This window comes from Palaemon carinicauda, chromosome 1 (genome assembly GCF_036898095.1).
Source record: "Palaemon carinicauda isolate YSFRI2023 chromosome 1, ASM3689809v2, whole genome shotgun sequence".
NCBI lineage: Eukaryota > Metazoa > Arthropoda > Malacostraca > Decapoda > Palaemonidae > Palaemon > Palaemon carinicauda.
The window spans coordinates 298687414-298703800 of NC_090725.1; the positions used below are offsets into that span (position 1 = coordinate 298687414).

Here is a 16387-nt window from a genome sequence, read left to right on the forward strand (position 1 = left end):
CTGTCGCGTCTCCCATACCCTGACGAGGTGGTATTGGGAACGTCCTATCCTAGATTCCTATCTAAAGGTCTCAAGGTCAACTTCATAGGACGAGTCACACTTTCCTCCACACACAACTTATGTAGGCCACTCGTTCCTAGCGAAGCAAAGAACTTGTGAGGTGCAGGGGCTCCTTCTCTCAAGTGCTACTCACTGAGGGGCGGAGTCCCCGGGCAAAGCCGAAGTCAGTAAGGCTGGGGACTTTAATCCCTTCCTAAGGGGTAAGTCACCCAATGTAAATAGCGTGGTTTGTATTTTGGTTACGAAACAAATGACAAATTCGGAGATAATTTGTATTTTTCCTAACCATACAAACCTTAGCTATTTACACATATTTGCCCGTCAGCCTTGTCCCCCAAGTCAAGTCCTACCTCTAAGTGAAGTGAAGCAAATCACCGGTGTGTGGGGGGGGGAGGGGTAGCAAGCTATCCCTTCCCTTACCCCCGCTAACTAGCGCGGGGGTTGTTAACCCTCGTTAAAAACTATTGGCTCGTCATTTCAGCTACGCCGAAAGGTAAACCCAATGTAAATAGCTAAGGTTTGTATGGTTAGGAAAAATACAAATTATCTCCGAATTTGTCATTTTTATGAGACTATACTTGGATCTTAATATAAATCTGTTGTGTTTGTGTGAAGGAATATTGGAATTCTTAAAGAATTTTGTATTTTAGAATTATTTTTGATTATGAATTGTTTTATTCAATTCTGTAGACTAACATTTATTTTTATTTTTTTAAACAGCTTGACTTCCCATTGACTCTTAATCCAGAGAGCTATCTTGAATGTTTTCCAAAGGAAAAACTTGTCTACCTCACTCCCCATTGTAATGAAGAATTAACGCACTTTGACCATGATGCTGTGTATATCATAGGGGCAATAGTAGACCTAGCAGATAGTGAACCACTTACCATGGCCAAGGCTAGGAAAGAAGGAATTAAAATGCGGAAATTTCCACTAGAAAGGTAATGTAATATATTTATACAGTCTGAACTTTCTGTGTGTAAGTGTCTTTCATAAGAATAAGATGTGTTCTTAGAGTTGGTTCTTAAGTTCAACACTATTAACTTTAGCATCAAACTTTTCATTGTTGTATTTTTTCAGTTTAATGTCAAGTGGTCAGTGACGACTGATCGTATTCTTTCTTAAATCGAATATTGTAACCAGAATGATGCAGTACACATTTATACCCATGTGTTTGGAAGGTACTGGTAAAAGCTGACATAACAACAGGATAGCCGAATTGGTAACATTAGAACCTACCATTTGCATCTATTAACTGAGGTATATTCATGTGAGTTCCTGGAGTATCTCCAGCTGATTTTTCTTTATTAGAAAGAAGAAACCCAGTCTCTTAGATCACTATCTCCGTGTTCTCCAAACAAATAATCCCCTGTCTAATTTGTTTTGTCTTTCTAGTTAGATCTCTCTGAACTGAAGGTCAACTCATTTTCCATTTCCTTTCTTACACTATAATCATCAGCCACTTTCAGTGCAAGAGTGTGGAGACAAGAGTCCACATTCACCTAATTTTACAATAGAGACCTGCATAACAAGTATCAAGGTATCTTCTTAAACTATGGGTCAGCTGGTCAAGTTTTGCAAGATGTAGATGGAGAATTAAATGATACTTTTCTTAATCTATTGGTAACAGGAAATTAGCTAACCTAGAGTATGCTGATGATGGTGTCCTTATTAGCAGAACACCACAGGACTTGCAAAGCTTGCTTACCAGAATGCACGAAGGCATGAGATATCACATGAGGTTGGGCTGAAGATAAATAGAAGAAAGACAGAGATGATGAGAATGTAAAATGCAATGGAAGTCATAAGGAGAAAGTATTAGTGAGGTGGAATCATTTAGATATTTAGGAACTATGATTTTTAGAATTTAGTTTTAATGAAAGATTTGAAAAAAAGGAAATCAGACAATGGCTAGGTTAAGTAAAATTTGGAAAGTAAATTGCCAGAAATTACATGTAAAACTCTGGCTATAGCTCAATTTAGTGGCATTGGTGTTCCTGTATTGAAACGAGTCTTGTTATGACAATGAAATAATATCCCAGAGATTTTGTAGATTTGAGAACAAAACCCTCAGAAGAGTATTGGGAGTTAAATGGCAGGACCGAGTTACAAATGAAACTATAAGAGAGATTACTCAGGTGCCATATGTAGATGAGATCGTGGTGAGGGGTAGATGGAGACGGTTTGGGTATGCTCTTTGCATTCCCCAAGAGAGATTAGTTCACCAAACATTTAACTGGGCTCTGCAAGACACTAGAAGAGTTGGAAGACCCAGGCCTACATGGCTGAAGACTATGAAGTGTGAAGTAGGAAATGATGAAAGGAGAAGTATTGATTTAAAAGTTCAAGATAGAGACGACTAGCAAAATCTAACCTAGGCCCTTTGCGTCAATAGCTATAGGAGTAGATGATGATTTCTTACTCTATCCTTTCTCTTTATGACAAGTTCAGGGAATGACAAGGACTCAATTGTGGTGACTATTTCAATAGATTGAACATATTCCCATGCTGGGTACTAACCATCACTTTATATCATACTTGTAACCTTAAAGTAAGAATGCCCCACTGACCCTGGAGCCTTCAAGTGCCCTCAGTGGTGCCTCAGTTACTGGTCATCTTCCTAAGTGACATTGCTGTCATCTATCCAACTCCAGTAGTAATTCATAGGCAATGGGTTTTATAGAGCAAGAAATGTTTTATACAGTAACCCATCAAACATTTAATTTACAAACACATTGACCATAAGGATATAGGTCCATTTCCCATTAATCTTTCTCATGATCCCCTGATGGAGCACAAGTAGCTGATATGAAAAACAGTCAACTGATCATTTCACTAAAATCTGTTAACATCTGTAAGTGTATTGATGTAAGATATGAGTAACATTGAAGGAGAGTAGGCATGGAAGTTTTATGGCATGATAATACCCCGTTCTGTATCATTAATTGGTTCCAAGAGACCTGACATAAGTCAGTTTTTGACCTAGGTTGCATTTTATTCCTGTGAAGTGACTTATACACTCCCTATAGATTTACAAAAGGTAGAAGTTGTACTGACCAAATTTTCAATTTGAGACATGTATAACAATGTGTAGAATATAGAACTCCACTTTTGATGGCATTTATGGACTATGGAAAAGTCTTTGTTAGTGTATACTAACCAATATTGTGGAGATTCCTGCATTATTATGGAATTCCTCTTAGATATGTAAATTTGATTAAATCTGTTCATGCGCATAGCAAATGCAAAGGTAAAGTTAGTGGAGTCCCATCAAATGAATTTCCAGTGAACAGCAAAGTACGACAAGTGAATGTGTTGTCACCTACGTTGTTTATACTCCTCATGGATTTTGTAATGCGTAGAATAGTTGGGGATGGTGGAGACTGATTGGACTGAATTGGTAATAGAAAATTAGTTGACCTAGAGTATGCTGATGATGCTGTCCTTATTAGCAGAAAACCAAAGAATTTTCAATGTTTGCTTATCAGAATGCATGAAATATCACGGGAGGGTGAGTTGAAGATAAATAGCAGAAAGACGGAGATGATAACGGAATACGGAATGGAAGATGAAACATCATTGGCAGGAGAAAGGATTAATGAGGGATAATCATTTAAGTACAAGTATTTAAGAACTATGATCTCTAATACATGGTCTTTAAAATTGGGGTTTAATGAAAGATTGTAAAAAACAAATCAGACAATGGCTAGGTTACATGAAATTTAGAAATCAAATCACCTGAAATTACATATGAAAATCAGGCTATATATCAGTTTAATGAGATCTGTGTTACTATTTAGACATGAGTTATAACCTGACAATGAAACAATCTCCAGCAGATTCAGTAGATTTGAGAACAAAGCCCTTAGAAGAATATTGAGAGTTAAATGGTATGACAGGATTAGAAATGAAACTATAAGAGAAAAAACATGAGTGCCATATATGGATGAGATCGTGGTGAGGAGTAGATGGAGATGGTTTAAGCATGTTCTTTGCACTTCCCAAGAGAGATTAGTTTACCAAACATGCAACTGGGCTCCACAAGGCACTAGAAGAGTTGGAAGATCCATGCCTACATGGCTGAGGGCTATGAAGTGTGAAGTAGGAGATAATGAATGGAGAAGTATTAGTTTAAAAGCTCAAGATACAGACGACTGACAAAATCTAATTAAGTCCCTTTGCGTCAATAGGCGTAGGAGATGAGAATGATGTATATTTTCTCATTTGTGTGTTTTCTTGACCAATGTTTACTCTTTTTGCATATATAGTTATCATCTCTGTTGTTTTATGCAACTTAATCGTAACAAAAATTGTAAATATCTAAACTACCAGACAGAAATAAAAATGTGCTATAAACATTTATTTGCAAGTACTATATGATATAAGTAATCTATTTTTCAAAGAATCATAAAGAATGCTGGAATTACTGTACTGTATGTGGAATACTAACATAAGTAGCTTGCCCTAGAATTTTTTAAGAAAAAATAACTACTGTAAATAGATGCCCAGGTCAGAAAAGTTTGTCTGAGGGACTGTATGCTCTTTTGTAAATATATCAAGAGAGCATTATAGCATTAAAACAAGTTATTTTTATTTTAAAAAATCTATTCAAATTATGAAATATAAACTTTCCCCCAGCCAGAAAATGTAGCAATCTGAATTTCCAAAATTTGAAACCAGAGGTTAGTTATGCTACTTAATAACAACTAATGTTTTTTTCATATATGTAGCTCACTTTTAAGCCGAGTTCATGTGACACATCAAGCACAAATGATATCGATTATCTATAATATCAATTGGATGATTGTAAGTTTATTTTGTTTACTTTTACATTTTATAGAAGATACGTATACTTATTTTCTTTCCTCTTGAAAAAATGCTTGCTTGCATGTATTCATGATAGTATTGCATAGATATTTTATGGTTTCAATTATTTTTTCTTTGCTTTCTTACTCACAAAGTTTTACAGCAATGTGCCTCATAATTGCAGGTATATCAACTGGGGCCAAGGTCACAAAAGTCTAACAATCAATCAGTGTGTGAACATAATTCTTGATTTGAAACATACAGGTAAGAAATTCTTTTTAAAGTTGAATCACTTTCATTTGCAGTGGATATATTTTGGAGTAAAAGAAAGATATTCATACGTTAAATAAGCTTCTTATTTTACTCTTGCGATGTTGCCTGGTAAAGCGTGATGTTAGGTAAAAATAATTATGTGTAGACAAAAAAGTCTCTGTCTCTTCATATTTGATGAAGGTATCTCATTAGAGGAAGTCCTTCAATTATATCACAGGTATTATTGCTTTCTAGGTTGTTTCTTCAATGCAGATGTGTGTCAAATTAAGTGTTCATAATCATTTTCATTGTACCCACTACAATGAATTCATAATATGCAAATGTGTGATAAAATCAAATCAGTCAAATACATTGAAAATAGTTTTATATCCTTTAAAATTTTCAAAGTAAAGTAGAGCTGCCAAATGTGTAACATCCTCATGAATGGTAGTCATTTACATCCTTCTGCTACTAAACACTTGCATTCCCACATTTCTTGTTGCTCTTTTAGGCAACTAGACTGCGATTCAGAAGACCGAGTTGGTAGTCTGGATCTTAAAATCCCTCCCCTTGCTAAAATAAGCGCTCTTAAGCAACCTTGTATTTCATTGGTGGTTGGCGTTATGTGTCTTACCATGTAGGTATGTGAAATTAGAAGATTCAGTCAAAACTGGGAATACAGTAGATTGGAAGGAACAAGTGCAAAAAAAAAAACTTACTTTCTGTTTAAGGGGAAATCTAACAGGATCTGGCTAGTTAATTATAGATTATTTTTATTCTGAATTGTCAAGAGAAGGACTGATGTTGAAAGGTCCCTCCAGCCTTTATTTTTGTTACAGCCTAACAAGTTAAATTTTGTTAGTCATGAGCTTATAAAGAAGTTGACATCATTGGCTTGTTTCAGAGATAACTCAGAAGGCCAATAAGTTTTACATTCAGGATAATATTTCAGGCTTAACCTGCCATTCCAAATCCTAGCCTAACTCCTCAGATGGTAGCTAGTAGTTGTAGTTCACCATTAAGTAAAGGTTCTGATGGTACGCAGTACCTCCCAGATTCGAGATTCTCTCTTAGAGCCTCAATTCTTAATCTTCCTTAGATCCCTCTGCTGTGAAACCCTCACACTCGCGCATTTCTAGCTGTTCTTTTAAACACCTGGATTTGTGAGGCAGAAGACAAGATACAGTAGTAATCTGGATCTTTATATCCCTCCTTGAGAGTGACTTAATATCCCCTAATTTGCCTTGTACAGAAGTACTTGGATTTTTAATCTCTTCATTATGAAATGAACATCGTTAAAAGACCCCAGAACACGAGACACCTTTCAGCTAAGAGAGCAAGGCTTGTTACCCCAGAATGCTCTAAAATATCTTTCTGTGAAAGGTCAAGGTGGTTTTATAAACGCATAAGATGTGTCGCCCTAGAACGTGTTAAGCGCATTACGCCAGATCATCTTAGGTGGACTGTTCCTAAACATGTGAGACCCGTTTCACTGGACCCTTGTAGGCGCCCTTTGATTGGTAGCTCAGGTCGGCTTGATCTTGAGCCTTATTCTTTTTTCAGATCCAGATAGACATCCCAGGTTCTGTTCTGAATGCACCAGGTGTCTTTCCTCCAGACACCAGTGTGGAAGACAGTCAGTATAGCTGTTCCCTTCTTATGATAGTTCTAGGCATGTGGACTCTCCAATAAGGCGTAAGTCTTCAAGGCGAGTGAAATATCCGTCGCATATTGTCCAGGGCGTTTCCGGAATTCGAACCCCTAGGATGTGGATAGACAACTGGTGCAGGTTAACAGGCTTTCCAGAAAACAAATTAGGAGCGGGATAAATTACGCCATCCTGAGGAGACGCTTGCGTAAGATTACACAGAGGGTCTTTCACTCCTCGGGAGATTACCCTGATCAACAATTATAGGCTATCTCTTATAAATTTGATTCCGACCACCCTCCGCCACTCAAGAGGTCCAGGAAAGACACTGAAAGGGAATTCCAGAGCAAGTAAAGGACATCCGTAAGAACCCTGAAGGCCTTTTGAGCTGTCTCTCTCCTATGATAGCTGCTTCCAGACAAAAGGAGAGTAAGGACTCGAAACAGTTCTCGGCCCAAATGAATCCAAGGATGCCCAAGGATCCTTGTGTCACAGCGTAGAGACTCTTCTAGGGACACTTCTACAGTTCCTTCGAGCTATCTATCTTCCATCAGCGTGGTTGGGAGGGATATAATCATAGACGACGACTCCTCACAGGATCGATCTGGGACGATAGATGAAGAGGAAGACCCTGATTATGACTTGGAAGAATCCAACAGGATTCTTCCACAACCAGCTGGTCCTAAACCTTGAGACACTGAGACAGGCATATTTGATTTGACTTTCCTCCAAGTCCTTCGGTGCATCTGGAGGGTCAGCGGATTGGGAGAACCGTTTCATCTCCTCTCAAAGGCAAGGAAACAGCCATTGACCATTTGCATTCCCTTGGCAGCTCTAGCCCACGTTTGGTGCTCCCCTTGTCATTTCTGGCTAGGAAAGCATTGGACAAGGTCAATGCATAGGTTTTGGGGAGAGGTGATCACTGAGAGCGGGAAAATCTTCCTGCCTGATTCCTGTGCCTTTTTCTAGTGAAAGGAAGTACTACAAGACTCAGGAGGCCCATCCTTTCCCTCACCTCTTGGGTCCATCAGTGTTGACCCTGATGCCAGGGGTCTTGACGGAGCAGTTAACACCAACAGATGTATCCTTCTTGGTGGCAGAAGCTTTCTAGCCAACACAGAATTCTTGTCTAATCCCAACAAGAAATCAGCCCTTAAGGATATCGTTGTAGTGGTTTGCGACTGTGGCTGGACTTAGCACACAGACTGCCTATTTTCAGAATACCGACCACACTGTAAACGCCGCGCTACAAAAAGTACTGTGGATTGCTCCAGAGGTCTGGTGAAAAGATAAATCCGAACAAAATGGGCACTTGGCTCTTGGTTTTATTCTAGGCATGGGGACCCAGCGATAATCTCAGTATGCAGACTGCAATCTAGATGTACATTTCTGAGTTACATCAGTGGGAAAAATCAAATTGAATTACCTCGCATCGAGTAATATTTTGAATAATAGAAAGGACAATCAAATATGGTTGAGGAAAAGATCAACTTCGTAGAGAGTGACAAAATCAAAGTACTATATAGTACAGTAGTATATCAAAGTACTATATAGTACAGTAGTATATTACAGACCCCCTCTGAAGGTCCAGCACTTTGGTGCAGTAGAGGGGCTTGAGTGTTCCAATGATGGGCTGGGCAATGGCGGAGGGGTAGTTTATCCACCCTGGCAGGCTCAACCATACCGCTAAGGCCAGTTCTGAGAGACCAGACCAAGACTGGACCCCTATAGGCCTTCTCCTTTATTTTAAGATAGGCAAAGGCTAGGAGAAGGAAAACTCCAAAATCAAACCAAACAAGACCCCAACGGCGGAGCTTCCCAGCACCGGCGGAAGAGGGCAATGCCTGTCGGGCAGGCAACAAGGCGGGCCTTGACATAACAAGAACCCGGCAGCCCGATGCAACCAACATCGGAGAAGCCGCCTGTCTCATATGTCTTGAGCCGCGGTGAAAATGATGTGGGCCAAGTGTGTGTGCATGGCCATTGCAAAGCCACGACCACCCAAAACAAAATACCTAGCTACTGGCATTCTGTCGTTTCCTCCACCCTTCTTCATCTCTCTCACCATCATCATCATCACCACCACCAGCAAGTCCTGAGGCGACAGCACTGTGGGTGAAGGGGGCAGGCCTGGATAGCTGGAAGCCCTTAGCCCACGACTGCACTCAGGCGGCGAGTCTAAGATTCAGTCGCTCTCTGGTGACGGTGCCGTGACACCAGAGTTCGGCAGCTGGACCCGTGACTGGGCTGGCCTATTGAGGACACCGCAGCCCACCCCACATGGTGAGGCCCCTAGAAAAGGTGGGGTAAACATCGGACACGGCAAACCCGTCTGGTCAGCTCACCGCGGCTGGCGGACATCCCACTAATGCGGTCGAAATAACAAGAAAAAAATATTAACCTTAGGTGCGTGGAACATTCGCACCCTCCAAGACGTGACGAACACCAACCGCCCGGAACGACGTACAGCCCTCGTCTGCAAGGAGCTAGCCCGCTTCAATGTTGATGTGGCGGCTCTTAGCGAGACCAGACTACCCGAAGAGGGCAACATCAGGGAAGCTGGAACAGGCTACACCATCTTCTGGAAAGGCAAGGCCCTAGAGGAGCCTCGCATCCACGGTGTCGGCTTCGCCATCCGCTCTCAGCTAGTGCAGCAGCACAACCTCGCTCCCAAGGCCATCAGTGAGCGCCTGATGACTGTCCGCATCCCCATCACGCGGGACAGACATCTCACCCTGATCTCTGTCTACGCCCCGACTATGACCTCAACCGATGATAATAAAGCTGCCTTCTACACCCAGCTCGACCGCACCATCCAGGCAGTGCCCGCCAATGACAAGCTCGTTGTGCTTGGCGACTTTAATGCCCGAGTAGGCAAAGACCATCGCCTGTGGGAGGGAATCATTGGCCGCCATGGCATTGGAAATTGCAATGCCAATGGCCAACTCCTACTGGGTCTGTGTGCAGAACACCAACTTGTGGTAACCAACACCATCTTCCAGTTACCAAAGCGACAAAAGACCACATGGAGACACCCACGGTCTAAACACTGGCACACCCTGGACTACGTCCTGACCAGAGCCAGAGACCGAGGAGACGTCCGCATCACCCGATCCATGCCCGGAGCGGACGACTGCTGGACGGACCACAGACTCCTCATCTCCCGACTCTCCGTGACGACCCTACGACCACCCAGAAGGGCACCTGACAGCGTACCACACCGACGCTTTGATTGTAGTAAGCTCCGCAACCCACAGGTGGCACAGAACTACAAGGAGGCCTGCGAACAATACCTCGCAGACCCTGTGGGTCAGGCCACTGTCGAGCACCACTGGACCACCCTCAGAAACGCCATGGCCCGTGCCGCGGAGGAAACACTAGGCTTCACCACCAAGAAACGGCAGGATTGGTTTGATGAGAATGATGCTACCATCTCTCTTTTCATTGAAACCAAACGACAAGCACGCCTGACTTTGGAAAACCAACCAACAGCAGCTAACAAATGTGCTCACAAGGTGGCTGAAGCTGGTTGCCAAAGAGGTATCCGTGAAGCCCAGAACACCTGGTGGCAAAGAAAAGCTGCAGAAATACAGAGTTTCGCTGACCAACGTGACCTGCGCAGCTTCTATGCAGCAACAAAAGAAATATTCGGTCCCACACGGTCATCAGTGGGCAACCTGAAGGACGCGGATGGGGCCACGACCATCACTGACAGCGAGGGCATCCTGGCCAGGTGGAGGTCTCACTTTGAGAACCTCCTCAATGACCAAGCAGACACCCCAGACGATCTCCTGCGAATGACCCCGCAGCATCCCGTCCGTCACTGGATGGCACTACCACCCTCCATCCATGACTTCAACAAGGCCCTGCAGCGCATGAAGCCCGGCAAAGCCCCAGGGCCAGACAACATCCCGTTGGAGCTCCTCACTCACGGTGGCCCCGGCTTGAGGAACCGTTTGATGCTCCTTATACTGAAAATATTGGGAGACCAAGACCCCCCCCAGTGACTTCCGCGATGCAAACATCACTACCATCTTCAAGAAGGGAGACAGGGAGAACTGTAACAACTACCGGGGAATATCACTACTAAGCATCGCGAGTAAGATTTTTGCTCGGATTCTCCTTGACCGCCTCCTTATTCTCGCAGAAGACGTCCTGCCAGAGTCCCAGTGCGGCTTTCGACCTTCCCGCGGGACCATAGACATGATCTTCTGTGCGCGACAACTACAAGAGAAGAGCCTCGAACAACAACAGCCCACAATGTTCATCTTCTGGGATTTGAAAAAGGCCTTCGACAAAGTACCTCGACCTGCCCTGTGGGCTGTCCTCAAAAGATATGGCTGCCCACCCGATTTTGTCAAGCTGGTGCGTGCCCTCCATGACGGAATGGTTGGGAGAGTCTGCCACCAGAACTCTCTTTCAGACCCATTCCCCATCAACGGCGGCCTGAAGCAGGGCTGTGTTCTGGCCCCAACGTGTTTCTCGCTATACACCGCAGCAATGCTCAACGAGATTCCCCCAGACACACCCTCAGTCGACCTACGTTTCCGCATGGATGGAGGCGCTTTCAACCTCGCTAGACCCCGCGCCAGAACCAAGACCACCTTGTGTGCAGTGCGAGAACTGCAGTATGCTGACGACAATGCCACCCCAGGTCAGACGGCAGAGGACCTGCAGTCGTTAGCTGATGCATACAACTCTGCCTACGAACGTTTTGGGATGCAAGTCAACTCAGACAAAACCAAGACCCTCGTCCAACATCCACCAGGACTGATGCTCCCCAACTTCAATACCACAGTGAATGACCAACCGTTAGAACAGGTGGACCAGTTCTCCTACCTAGGGAGCATCCTAACATCAGCTCCCACAAGCAAAAAGGACGTGGCGAACAGGATCAGGGCAGCCCACTCCGCCTTTGGCCGACTCAACTGCCGCGTATTTAACAACCCCGCACTGACAATGACCACCAAAATAATGGTGTTCAGGGCAGTAGTCCTCTCCACGCTCCTGTATGCATGTGAAACATGGACGCTATATAGTAATGATCTTAAAAACCTAGAACGCTTCCAACAAATGAAACTGAGGCAGATCTTGAAAATCCCCTGGGAGAGCCACACCACCAACATTGAAGTCTTAGAACGTTCCTCGCTGTCCAGCGTGGAGGCCACCATCATCCACCACCGCCTCCGCTGGATAGGACACGTGCATAGGATGGATCCATCTACGCTCCCAAAGAAAATATTCTACGGAGAACTGACCCAGGGCACCAGACCACGAGGAGCCCCGAAAATGCGATATAAAGATCAACTAAAGCGCACCCTGGCTCTAACTGACATCGATCCTTCCTCATGGGAAGAAACAGCCAGGGACAGGAAAACCTGGAGGAGTACAGTACACCATGGCACCGTGGACTTCGAGGAGAGGAGGAGACAAAATGAGGAGGCTAGGAGGAGAAGAAGGAGAGAGCGATTAGAACAGCCCCGCCCACCACCTACCCTCCCTTGTGAACACTGTCCGCGACTCTTCCACCACAGACTAGGACTTAACAGCCACATCAGGCATAAGCACCCACCCCACAGATAGGAGGCTGATGGCTAACGACAGAACCCAATACTCGGACACGAGTGGGCGCCGACGACGACGACGATATTACAGAGAAAGAAAAAATATTTTTTTGGGCTCAGCCCATGTCGTCCTGATGGAAGGTTCCTTTTAGTAGCTTCCTATGGTATATTTGACTACAGTGATATTCCCAGAGAATTTTACCTTAAGGTCTCCAGAATTCTAACTCCTGGCGCGAGTATCCCTAACTTTTCCTTTTAGGGATACAGTATTGCATAATATCAGAGGACGTATTCTTGACACGCCACATAGCTATCTTCACCCCGAATAGCGTTTACGCTTCGAGGGAGAAAAGTGGCAAGAAAATGAAGGGGAGCTGTTAATAAGATATCGCTCCTTCGTTACTGTTTGTAGTACTGTATCTAAATTACGTCATCATCGCCGCCATGTTTATTCCTTTTCTCGTAGCGCTATTGCTCGGTGATTTTCCTGTGCTCTCTCGCTATTTTGGAATTTTTGGATTTACCATGCAATCTCCAGCCTCTTCTGCCTCTGGAAAGTTGAGTATTTGATTTTTACATTATATAAATGTAAGCTCTTGCCTTTTTATAACATGAATTAAGGTTAAATTAACGTTACAAGAGCTGTTGCCTAAACCGGAGGCGTCATGGACGCTGTCGTTCGTATCGCATGAATCATTTAGTTAGCCAGAACGACCTTCTCGGTATTAATAGCATTAAAATAATATTAGCTATTTAGTCTTCGTTGCTAGGAATTCTTTATATTACGCCGTTAGTATTCATATTACTTTCGCCAATTTAGGTAACCGAATCTTGTTACGCTAGGCTTCCTAACCTAGGCATTCAGTTTTTAGTACTTTCATGCATGATATAATACTTTCCTAGTGTTACAATTTCAATGAAGTTTTAGGCAAATTTTATACATGTAAGATATATTGATTGCATAAATTTTTCCTCTTCCAAGATAGTATACGAGAGAGTTTCGGTGATTTAGGTAATTGATTCTCACTGCCACTAGGCCACTAACCTAGTGGCTTTAGTATACTTTCATACATGTTCTCCGATTGCCCTCGGGTATCATTTTATAGATTCAGGCGGAGATAGATATCTCCTAGAATTTTTATATGGCGATACTTGTCTCATTAGGAGAATTAAGGGCAATCTCTCCTTCCCTCTGAGTTAGCCTGGGCTATAACCCTAGTCAGTCGTGCCTCGAGTTGTATTCAGGCAGGACTAGGCTAGGATTTTCTGTCCTTTTCCTATAACTGCAAAGGCAGGTTTTGGGTTTTGGTCAGAACCTCAGAGTAATTAGTCTGATGCCAGCAGCTGGCTGGCAGGGTGAATGATATTCCCCTGCTGGTCTAAGCTGCCGGCATAGGAGGCTAGACCTCCCTAGACCACACCTGAAGGTTTCATATGACATGGATACCTTCTCCCTGTGGTCTAGCTGACTAGTTCTGTGCCGGTGGACTCTAGGCTGAGGAATAGACATTCTTCTACTGCCTAGGTGACACTGGCACTAGAACTCTGTTCCTCTCTTGTTTAAGGGTGGCGGCGAGAGTGCTGCCGGCCCCTTTACTGTATTAGCCAACCCTAGGCTGGAGAAAAGAATTCTCCTTCAATACTGGAACAGAGTTTCGTTAGGTGAGGTAGGACCGGCCACTCTGCCGGCTCCTTCCACACTCCATGGGCCCCTCGCCCCTCCCCACTCTGTCCTTTGGCGGTGGCCTAGCCGTAGCAATGCCTTTGGCCATCGTCCTGCAGTCGCATCGATTACCGGCAGGTTGTGGGGCTGGCTTGGACTTCTGTCTGTAGTGGCATGGTCGCTCAGCTCTCTCTTACGGACATAGTGCTCCGAGTGAGTTGGGCCGGCTGCCAGCAGAAGATCCCTTTGCTGTAGAGTGTTCTTCAGTCCTCTCTTGGACTACCATTCATAACCTGTGCCAGCAGAGACCGGCAGTAGTTGTGAATGGGTGGAAGCCTGAATAATATATTCTCCCCTTCCATTTGAACTCTCATTCTGGAAGAAGGCAGTAAGGCAGAGCTCTTACACTATCCTTCACTCCATGCTTTTTCTCTCTCTATTGGCTAGTACCGCCGGGTCTATCTACCGGCAGCTGCACCCTAGTTAGCAATGTGCTGTCTAGACTTGCGTGTTGGTAGCCTAAGATCCGCCGGCATAATTGACTTGGTAGGCAAAGAGCCGGCTGAACTCAGATTGCAAGCCACTACATGGACTGGCAGATCGTTGGCTGGCCTAGTAGGCCAACTGCCGTCAGCCGGAGAGGCTGCCGACCGCTGTAGATACTATCTAGTTTGCCGGCTGGCATAGTGTGCCGACGGCCAGCGGTCTTCTGGCGATCTTCCGGCGGTCGGCGAGCTGCTGACCATCACCACAGCTGACTACATCGACTGTACTGTACCCTGGTGCTAGCCTTGCTGGCATATGCCGGCTGGAACTACAGTATATGACTATACAGTAGCCAGTATATTTGCAATATAGATCATACTGCAAACAGAAAACTACAGTATATATTATACAGTAGTCTATTTTTTCAACATACTCTGTGTTGTCATGTGCAGCCTATTGTTGATACCATATAATATAAAGAAATTAAGTTCTTTCTATACACTAATAAATGATCAGTGATAACGATCCTCAATCGTAAACCGTCTGGAAGCTAAGATTAAGTTATACTTACCTATCTTCACAGGATAGAAATCTTCCAATAGGCTTTCTAAAAATAGAATGACCTATGGATTTAATTTTGAGGGAGGTCACAGCAATCGGCTGGGCAGGAAACACATGTATGTGTCTTTCCTATTTCATTTCTAGCTTATCTATCCTAAGCTATATGCAAAAAAAAAAACCAATTATTTATGATAATATTTGTATAGTTTATCCAGTGAGATGAACCACCGTATACTCATGTTATTTTACTCTCTTTACAGGAGGACCATCCTAAGTGTAAGAGCATCTTCTGCAACGTCCGGAGTAAGAACTTCTGCGGACAGGAGGTGTGCAGGACGCACTCACGCTGTTCCATCACCAAGGGACCTCTGAAGTATTGGCACCCCCAGGTATGTAAGATTTGCAAAACCTTTGTTACTGAGGCTTTCGATGACCCCCAGTCAGCGGAGTCAAGGGATGCAGCAAGGCAGAAGCTGCGTAGATAGGTTCGTGGTTTCCAGAAGAACACCACGGGGCCATACCTTCCAAACGAAAGGATACAGGCCTATCTTTTCCCTAGAGCTTTTAAGGATGCTGTAATACCACAGCCTCGCCCAGAGATCCCTTGCGTCCAGATATCTGTAGAGTCGAATGTCTCAGACATAATGAAAGACATCCAACTAGATGACAGGATGTCACAAGTGTCAGAAGACACAGAAAAGGACCTTCTTGCAGGAGGTCAAGAAGAGGAGTCGACTGTGGCTCCTGATACCGAGGAGGAAGAAGTCGAAACAGTCTCGGTTTCATCGGTTCCTGCCCCTAACGTCATCTGCTCCTCCATCTGATGACATAGGGAAGACTCTGTCTTCCATTATGACAATGATGCAGCAGATGCAGAAACAGAATGCTGAAAAGGAAGCTGCGTTGAGGTTGGAAATACACCAACTTGCAGCATCCCGTGGGTCTCACAAGAGACTCAACGTGAAGGAACTCCCTTCATGTTCAGATGTTAAACCGTGGAAGCATGCAGAGTACATGCCCATGACAACCGGAAAGATTTATATCTCTGAAAAGCTGGGATCAGTCCCCTTTGAGGATGTGGAATTTTGGCCCAGCTTTGAGTCTTATCTAGACTGCTTCATCCGTCTGAAGACGGGGCCAGCATCAAAGGAAGAGACAGAGCCAAAAGAGGTCATAGTCTTTGACCATTCCAAAGCACAGGCTTTGTTGACAACCACCTTGAAGGAAAGGGGCTTCACTAATTCAAAGGTGCCGGTTCTGAGCAAGAAGCATCCATCCTTTGTTGCTTCATCTACCCGGGCCTTCCCCTTCATGGAAAAAGGGTAAAAGTCCATATTGAAGGCAATA

General features: G+C 44.0%; 1 protein-coding gene across 2 annotated transcripts in view; it reads left to right on the forward strand.

The window, feature by feature from the left end:
• rswl (roswell) overlaps positions 1-16387 on the forward strand; it is a 120196-nt gene that overhangs the window by 86359 nt on the left and 17450 nt on the right. For both annotated transcript variants that reach the window (XM_068392739.1, XM_068392746.1), the window contains exons 5-6: positions 781-1001; positions 5051-5130. In XM_068392739.1, the coding sequence (XP_068248840.1) occupies positions 781-1001; positions 5051-5130 (301 nt within the window). The remainder of the gene's footprint in view (positions 1-780; positions 1002-5050; positions 5131-16387) is intronic.